Source organism: Triticum urartu, chromosome 2 (assembly GCF_003073215.2).
Source record: "Triticum urartu cultivar G1812 chromosome 2, Tu2.1, whole genome shotgun sequence".
In the NCBI taxonomy this organism is placed as follows: Eukaryota; Viridiplantae; Streptophyta; class Magnoliopsida; order Poales; family Poaceae; genus Triticum; species Triticum urartu.
Window position 1 is genome coordinate 648,916,146 of NC_053023.1, and position 9,482 is coordinate 648,925,627.

The window sequence follows — 9,482 nt, forward strand, 5'->3', positions numbered from 1 at the left end:
CGAAGGTTGTTCGGAGTCCCGGATGTGATCACGGACATGACGAGGAGTCTCAAAATGGTCGAGACGTAAAGATTGATATATTGGAAGCCTATGTTTGGATATCGGAAGTGTTCCGGGTGAAATCGGGATTTTACCGGAGTACCGGGAAGGTTACCGGAACCCCCCGGGAGCTAAATGGGCCATGATGGGCCTTAGTGGAAAAGAGAAGAGGCAGCTCTACATGGGATGTGCGCCTCCCCCTTCCCCTAGTCCTATTAGGACTAGGAGAGGTGGCCGGCCCCCTCTCTCTCTTTTCCCCCTCCGCGAATCCTATTCTAACTAGGATTGGGGGGGGGGGAATCCTACTCCCAGAGGGAGTAGGACTCTCCTGGCGCACCCCTTGTGGCCGGCCAGCCTCCCCCCCTTTGGTCCTTTATATACTGAGGTAGAGGCACCCTAGAACACACAAGTTGATCCACGTGATCTATTCCTTAGCCGTGTGCGGCGCCCCCAGCCACCATAGTCCTCGATAATACTGTAGCGGAGTTTAGGCGAAGCCCTGCTGCTGTAGTGCATCAAGATCGTCACCACGCCGTCGTGCTGACGGAACTCTTCCCCGACACTTTGCTGGATCGGAGTCCGGGGATCGTCATTGAGCTGAACGTGTGCTCGAACTCGGAGGTGCCGTAGTTTCGGTGCTTGATCGGTTGGATCGTGAAGACGTACGACTACTTCCTCTACGTTGTGTCAACGCTTCCGCAGTTGGTCTGCGTGGGTACGTAGACAGCACTCTCCCCTCTCGTTGCTATGCATCACCATGATCTTGCATGTGCGTAGGAATTTTTTTGAAATTACTACGAAACCCAACAAATATAACTTCTATTCATATTTCCTTAGCAAAGATATTAGTGATAGAAAGGATCTTATTGATACGATCAATAGCCCTTTTCATCTTTATGACTATAGAAAGCATGAAATTTACTAGAGCAAGAATTTAAGGATCAACACGGAATTCATAAGCATCATCTTTAATGTATATAAGTGAAGCACATAATCTATCATTAGGAATAATCATATCTTTTAGAGCTCTTTTCTTAAATAACTCAATCATACCATCTATCCCACCTTCAATGTCATAAGCTATAAATTCTCTAGAGAATTCTTCATGTAGTATAATAGGTTTTGTGGGTAGTTCAGGATTATATCTTTCAGTAGGTGTGATAGGTGATGTTTCAAAATTCTCAGCGTTCTCAAGTTCTTCAACTTTAGCAATCTAGCATCTAAGCATCATCATAATTTTCATCGAAAGCATAAGCATAATCAACTATATGTGACATAGCATAGAGTGGAATATGTGTATGTGAAGGTGATTGTGATGGTGTCACAAGTTGATTATAATCAATAGGAGAATCAAGAGTAGCACTAGTACCTAGGGTAGTACCTTTCCTTCTAGTGGAGGAGACGATCTTCGGTTTGGCGATGTTAGCCGTCTCCAAATGAATGATACCGATGTGGGTTGGTGAGGTTGATGACACTCGCACTGGAGTAGAAGGCCTCATCATCGTTGGCCGCTCGCGCAAACTCGTCGGAGCACCTGACATGTGCCTCTATGGCATCATTGCCATGCTGCTCCATTTCCTCATTGTCATCAGTCGTGAGCTCCTCAAAGATCCTGATGTCGTGCCTTGTTCATGGGAAGCCAGTGGAGCTCACGGTTGACCGCACATGACCTGTGTACATAAGTGAGCACCTCCTGTTTCTCGTTGATGATTTCCGCATTAGCGAGGAGCATCGTGATGGCAGCGGCATCCGTGCGGTCCACCTCCCTTTGCATCATGTACGCGTGCTGCTGCTCCAGGAGTGCGAGATGGACTTGCTCCTCTACCTCCGCCATGGAGAAGGGCGTGTTCGCCTTGCCGCCTAGAGCCGTTGCATCGATGACCATCGTCTTCTCATCCTCCGCGACCTCTGCCACTGCGATGGGGTCGCCCTTATCCTCCTCGTCCATCTTCTCTTCCTGCAAGCTCAGCTCCTGAGAGCTCGAAGGTTGGCCCACCTCAATGCGGGCCTGGTGTCGGGCGTCCATGGTGTGGACTCTGCTGCGATTTGGTGACATCGGCCTATACCATGTAATATTTGCCTGCACCATGGTGACGACGGAGGGTGAATGACAGCTGACGAACTATGAAGGCATGGATGACGACAAAGAGGTAGGCTCCTTGGGTGGCTCGCCGGCTGCCCAACCATAAATGCGTTAGGCAGAGTGATGGAGATTCAATGAGGGTAGGCGGGTAGCCGCTCAATAGTGTGAATGGGGCAATGGTTCTAAAGATAGCCAGGGTTTTTGGGAGGAACTGGGTTGTTGCACACCGATATGGCGAACACCCGAACTCCCCCAAACCACCTCCCGATTTACGGCCGACCTGAAGATTTCGGAGGCCCAAAATGACCGCCACGTTGGAGGCCTAAAAAGTGTTCACGGCCCAAACATATAGAAACAATTTGGTGAGCTGCATTGGAGATGCCATTGGAGCATCTCCAACGGCTCCCTTCCTCAATTTTTTTGGTATTATGCGAGCTGACCCTCTCTTAATATCCTGTCCAATACAAGCCACATCAGCACGCTGTCACTGAATCCCGCCGGACCGCCATCAAACCATCGCGCCACCACCACGTGTCGTTGTTGAACGCTGCCACCAGCCGCCGGGCCGCCATTAGACCATCGCGCCACCACCACCACACATCGCCGTCGAACGCTGCCACCAGTCGTCGGGCCACCGCTGCCCGACACCAACCACCATCGCATCATTGCCGTCGCCCGGCATGCCACCGCCAACCTTAAGGGTCCGCAACGGGCCCTTAAGGTCAGGTTGGGTACTAGGGACTGGGTTATTGGAAATATGTAAAAGGGTTCATCTCCAACAATCGAATAGTATTACTTAGGTGGGAGAAAAGGTGGTTATTGGGGTTTTTTTTTTTGCTGCCATTCATGCCTTCAAAATAAAAAAAATAGTTTTTTTTTTGGAACTATTGAAGATGGTGTTATGTCGTCTCGTCCAGCACTTCTTCCTCAGGCGGCACCTAACCTAGCTTTGTCATCTACTCCGTATAAAGCGCGACTCCGCACCGCAGTGGCAACGACGGCACCAAAGCCAGACCACTCTCCCCCCCACTCTGGCACAACCGCGGCTGCCATTCCCATCCGCCTCGGCTGGGGCTCCATCTGATCCACGGATTCTGGTGCGCAGTTCCTCAGATCCCCCTCTTGATCCTCTTTTACCAAGTTTTGTTGCTTTACGAATCGACGATAAACGCGTGCAGTAGATTGCTAAAACAGTTCTTGTTCCTGAATGATACTTACCTTGCGATGCGCGGTGCTATGTTAATTTGCCCCTTCCCTTCCCTTCCAACCCTCGGTAGATCCATTGTTCTTGGAGCCGCCGAGCGCTTATCCTCTCGCCGCTCTTCAAAAATCTCCGAGGAAACGCGTGACATGCATGCATGGGCGCATGGCCCCCCAAAAGGCGCCAAAGTTTGTGGTTGTTGGACCAGTAGAGTTGTATGTATCCTTCCTGGGGTCCTCCACTGTGGTGCTCGTGTCTGCTGCGTCCTAAGGCACTCTTGTGATCTTGTCCTGTGCGATGTAAAAATGGCGTCTCCTTTTTGGCTCTCCTCGTTTCCGTGTGCGTGTGGGACACTAGGAGTAGCCAGTTTCCACTTTCCACCACACCACAGTGCAGCAAGATGTGGATTTCGCAATAACGCATTTGTCCCCGAGGGTAAATTGCACAGCTGACAGAGCACTACGTGTTCCTGCTGAAGCGTGAGCTCGAGCTACAGGTACGCAGGCAGGATGGTGACCAAGGTGGTGGACCTCCGCTCGGACACGGTCACCAAGCCGTCCGAGGCCATGCGTGCCGCCATGGCCGCGGCGGAGGTGGACGACGACGTCCTGGGCGCGGACCCGACCGCGCAGCGCTTCGAGGCGGAGATGGCCAGGATCACGGGCAAGGAGGCCGCACTGTTCGTGCCGTCGGGCACCATGGGCAACCTGATCTCCGTCCTCACGCACTGCGACACCAGGGGCAGCGAGGTCATCCTCGGGGACACCTCCCACATCCACATGTGCGAGAACGGAGGCATCTCCACCATCGGCGGCGTCCACCCCAGGACCGTCAGAAACAATCCCGACGGCACCATGGACATTGACATGATCGTTGCTGCCATCAGGCATCATGTCGGGGCGGGGGCGCTGCATTATCCCACCACCAGGCTCATCTGCCTGGAGAACACGCATGGAAGGTGAGTGAGTTGCTCTCATACATGTTGCTCATGTTACTGATCGGGATGGTAGTGTAGTGGTTACCCCCTGGTTGATATTTTCTTCTTGTTGCTGCTGCAGATCTGGTGGAAAGTGTCTGCCTGTAGAATACATCGACAAGGTGGGCGAAGTTGCTCAAAGCCATGGCTTGAAGCTTCATATCGACGGAGCTCGTATCTTTAACGCGTCCGTGGTAAGTAGCATGTGAGCAATAAACCGGCATGACCAAGAACCAAGTTTTCATATCTTCTCCTGACATTTTCCATCACTGTTGTTGTCGTGTCAGGCACTTGGAGTTCCTGTTGATAGGCTTGTGAGAGCTGCTGACTCAGTTTCGGTATGCCTATCGAAAGGTTTAGGTGCTCCTGTTGGATCAGTTATTGTTGGTTCTAAGGCCTTCATAGACAAGGTGACAATGGACATTCTGCTACTACTAAGTTTATTAATAAGCTGCTTAAGAGAACATGTAACGGAAATCTGAAGAATACTTTCAGGCTAGGATTCTTAGGAAGACACTAGGTGGTGGAATGAGGCAGGTCGGAGTTCTCTGTGCTGCTGCCTATGTCGCAGTTCGCGACAACGTAGCCAAGCTTGCCGATGACCATAGGAAGGCTAAAGTTTTAGCAGGTCTCATATGATCTTTTCCATGAGGATTCACACTTCTTCCATTTTTATCACAAGTAATACACCCCTGAATCTGCTTGTCTTGTCCAATTGTTCAGATGGACTGAAGAAAATTAAACAGTTTACAGTTGATTTAACCTCAGTGGAGACCAATATGGTTAGCCTGCTAGTCCATCTATTGAGTCTGATATTTTCTAATATGTTTCCAAGATCATATTCCTAAACCCCTGTGGTGTATTCTCTAGGTATTCTTTGATATCGCGGATCCACGCATAACATCTGACAAACTGTGTCAACTCCTGGAACGGCGAAATGTGCTTGCGATGCCAGGAAGCTCCAAGAGGTTCAATTCAGTTTGCTCAACTGCTTTTTTTATCTGCTTAGTATAGTATTGTCAAGCTCAGCTGCTCAGTATAAGCATCCTTATGCCTGCATTGGCCCCTAACTAAAATAAAAACTTCAGACTGCATCAAAAAGAAACTCGGTCTTATTTCATACGGAGTATGATGTATGCTTTGCTTCATACTAACTTCTAAGTTTTATAACACTCCATTTGAACTCCCTTAATCTGCAGCGTCAGATGCATTAAGTTTTAACCCTGCATTTTGAACTCTCTCAATCTGCAGCGTCAGACTTGTCATTCACTACCAAATTTCAGATAGTGACGTCCAGTATACTTTGACATGTATCGAGGTACGAATGTCTTACTATGGATTCCTTTGAACTTCTGCCACCCACGCTCGCTGTTTGTTGGTGTGTGGGTATCACTGACTTGTTGCTCTGTTTTCAGAAAGCCGTGGAGGAAATACTGTCAGGCAATGTTAAATTCGAGCACTTGACAAACGGCAGTACCACGAATTCATATGGGCACTAGGCCACTTCCTTTGGCACCCACCTATGAAGTGCACTATCGAGCATGTTTGTGGCCATGGCCTTTTGTGGTAACAACTTCGCAGAATAATATATGTTGCTGTTTGGGCCGATGGGAACCGAATTTTCTAACTGACGCTTGTTGCGTCAAAATGCTAACTTTTCGCGAGCAATTTTCTTCAGGAGCCGCGCAAAGATCAATTACGGTGGGGCTGAGAGCATGCCACTCGACGCGCTCTCAACCGCCGTCATGTGTCGCGTCCTAGACGCTCCCTTTGGATTTATTTTTTATTTTTTCCGCACGCGTTTTCGGCTTTTAAGTGGGGTTTTCCCGGGTTTTTTTAAACTTTTCGATTTTTCACCGGTCTTTCTTAGCTTTTATAAAAAACTCAAAAAAAATTGCATGAAAAAACACGTTTTTTCCCTCCCTTAAGAGGCACGGTTTTACTTTCACGAGAGACATGGTTTTGCTTCCGCGGCGCGCCTCTTAGAAACGAAAAAAAAAATAAGTTTTCACTTTTTTTCCTTCCATGAGAGGCACGGCCGTACCTCTCGAAATAAAAAAACACATTTTTTTCCTTAAAAGGCACGGTTTTGCTTCCACAAGAAGCATGGTTTTGCTTCCGCGAAAAGCATGGCCGTGCCTCTCGGAAACAGAAAAAAAATGCATTTTCACTTTTTTTTTCTTCCATGAGAGGCACGGCCGTGCCAATCGGAAACGGAAAAAAACGCGTTTTCTCTTCTCTTTTTTGCGAGAGCGAGAGCCATGGTTTACTTGCGCGAGGCCCGGTTTTGCTTCCGTGAGAGGCACGGCCGTGCCTCTCGGAAATAGAAAAAAACATGTTTTCTCTCTCTTTATTTCTTTCGTAAGAGGCACGGCTTGGAAATGAAAAAAAAAGTGTTTTCTCTTCCTTTTTTTGTGAGAGGCTTGGTTTTGCTTTCGCGAGAGACACGCTTGTTTCCGCGAGAGGCATGGCCTTGCCTCTCGGAAACGGCTTCCGGAAAGGGGAAAAAAGTGCTCCCGGTTCGATTTTTTTGTTTGATTTTTTTCGTCTATTTTTTTCGTGAAGAAAAATAGTTCGTCAAAATCTATCGTCATGGGATTTAGTTTCGAAGATCTCGACGTGAGAAATCCAACGGTAATAACAATTCGAGATTTGAACGCATGGTTTAAGAGATAAAACATTTTTAATAAACGGATCTACAAAAATAGAAAAAAAACTCATAGGTTGCGACAAGTGGCGCACATGCAGCGTGTCACTTATCACAACCTAGGGAGATTGGGATGATCTTTGAAAGGAGTACTTCTCAATTAGCGATTTCGCAACTTTTTCACACAAGCGAGAGACTCACCTACAATGTGTTACTAGCCGGCTATTTAGATTCTGCGAGAGGGTACAGTTGCGGGAACCTTCCGAAGGTTCCAATCCGTTTTTTCTTGATTTTGGGAAAGTTCATGAGCCGGCTTTCTTTTTCCTGTTGGTTATTTTAAGTGTTTTTTGGTTTTCATTTTTTCTCCGTTTCCTGTTTCTTTTTTCTTTGCCTTTTGTTCATATATTTAAAAAAATTTCATGTTTTCAAAAAATGTTTGACAATTCCGACAAATGTTTGTGTTTCCAAATATTTTTAAGAATTTCAAACAAAAAATATTCAATTTAAAATTTGTTCACAAATCTCAAAATGTTAATGTTTTAAAAAGTTGTTGTGAATTTCAAAAAAAATTCTCATTTTTGAAAGGGGCACATATTCAAAGAATGTTCACGTTTTCAAAAAGTGTTCTAAAATTCAAAAAACATGTTCACAATACTTTTTGTTGTCGTGACCTTTGTAGGGGAGCTCCTATTCGGTGCCTTAGACAATAATCACTAGGGAGAACTCACTTTGTTGTCCGCTTTGAGGAAAATACTCTATTTAACCCTTGTTTTAGTACAACATTAACATGTAGAAGTATATATACCCATTCTATTATGCGTATTATTTTAGGATAAAAATGGAAAAAACACAATAAAAAAGTGAACTTGAAGAAATCATAAATTCAAAAAGGTTCATACAAATTGATTTTTTTATGAATTTGAAAAAATTTCATGAATTTGAAAAAATCACAAATTTAGAAAAAATCATCATTTTTTCACAAAATATGAAAAAAAATTCAAATATTTGAAAATAACTTCACGAAATTTGAAAAACTAAGAACTTGAGGAGATTTGTAAAAAATTAAAAGGATCACAATTTTTAAAAAAAGAAATCACAGGATTTGAAACAAGTTCATGAACTCAAAAAAGTTCACGTGCTCCAAAAAGTTCACAAGTTCAAAAAAAACCGTACAATTTGAAAAAAAATCATGAACAAGAAAAGTACACGAGTTTAGAAAAACTTCGTGAAATTTGAAACAAGTCCGAAAAAAGTTCACGAAATTGGAAAACAATCATTGATTTCGAAATACCAAGAAATCAAGAGTTAAAAAAATCACAAATTTTCAACAAAGTTCATGAATTTATTTAAAAAGTGCACGAAATTGAGGAAAACACGTATTTTCAAAAATATATTCATGAATTTGAAAAATTATCATATTTTAAAGTATGAAAAGGAAAGGGAACAAGAAAAAAATAAAATAAATAGAAAAAGAAAGAAAAGAAACTAGATTGTGCGCGCACACGAAAGACGTAGTACGAAATAGCAAAAGGGGCACAGGATGCGGAAACGCTCCTTCGCGAGCGAGCGTCGCAACGAGCGATCTCGTTTCCTCGCATTGTCGGAAGCCCATGGCAGATGGGCCTACCCATGAAGACGCATCAGCCCACATGTGCGCTGGACCCTCCTACTCTCTCTCGCCCGTAAAACTTAATCTCACCGGCCCCCTGATTTCAACAGGCGGGGCCCGGGGTGGGGCCCAGATTTACTTTAAACAATAGCCCAAGACTTGCTAAAACGGGCAAGTGTGGCCTGTCGGAATTCGCGCGTCGCAGCGGGCGCGCGCGAGATAGACTCCCTCCACAGGATGTTAGCTATACGAGTTGGTTACGTGGTCTGGTACTAAACCTCATGGTTTGAGTTCAAATCCCCTCACCACAAGAAATTTTTTTGAAGCCTCCAAAAAATTGTAAATAGGTCAAGCCCAGGATAGAGGGGTGGAGCAGCATAAAACGGCGCCTAAACCGCCAAATAGGGATTGGGCTTTTGTAATAACAACTTCGTAGAATAATATGTTGTTGTTTTGGTGACTGGAAGGCCCTCATTCTGAACTTCGTGTTTGTGCATGCTCAAATACGGGAAATATTTGCCAGGCCGACCCATCACTTATCAATGAAGTGTACTCTACCTTTCCTGCAAAAAAGTGTACCCGGCAAAAAAAAAAATCACACGAAAACTCGAGAATCTTTATTGCTTAGTCCAAATTCGGTTACAACCTGCCAAGCAGGGACAAAGCTAGAAAAAAGTTAATGGGGTCATGTCTATGACAATGTGGTCATCTTCTATAAATAAACGATGATTAGTACTAAATTAGTGAAGGGTTTTCTGTTTTCATTGGGGTCTACTGAACCCATTGCTTACAAGGAAGCTCCGTCCCTGGCCACAAGGTTTCTAACCAGAAAATTTGAGGGTTCATCAATCAGCATCCAGAACTACTCAGACCAGTAGCGTGTTTGGCACATATGTTTGCTAGAATGTTAACTTCACTTATGAGTCA

At 45.4% G+C, this 9,482-nt stretch overlaps 1 protein-coding gene across 1 annotated transcript; it reads left to right on the forward strand.

Moving 5' to 3' along the window:
• Positions 1-3,068: 3,068 nt before the first annotated feature.
• Positions 3,069-5,913, forward strand: LOC125533880 (probable low-specificity L-threonine aldolase 2). Its single transcript, XM_048697208.1, has 9 exons — positions 3,069-3,219; positions 3,802-4,281; positions 4,382-4,493; positions 4,587-4,709; positions 4,795-4,927; positions 5,023-5,081; positions 5,170-5,267; positions 5,551-5,617; positions 5,715-5,913. Exons 2-9 carry the CDS (start codon positions 3,833-3,835, stop codon positions 5,796-5,798), a joined length of 1,125 nt encoding a protein of 374 aa, XP_048553165.1. The 5' UTR covers positions 3,069-3,219; positions 3,802-3,832; the 3' UTR covers positions 5,799-5,913.
• Positions 5,914-9,482: the final 3,569 nt, after the last annotated feature.

Coding starts and splice junctions, on each gene's coding strand:
- LOC125533880 (XM_048697208.1), top strand. CDS start 3,833: ATGGTGACCAAGGTGGTGGACCTCCGCTCGGACACGGTCACCAAGCCG. Junction 4,282..4,381: donor CTGGAGAACACGCATGGAAG/GTGAGTGAGTTG, acceptor TTGCTGCTGCAG/ATCTGGTGGAAAGTGTCTGC. Junction 5,082..5,169: donor CCTCAGTGGAGACCAATATG/GTTAGCCTGCTA, acceptor TGTATTCTCTAG/GTATTCTTTGATATCGCGGA.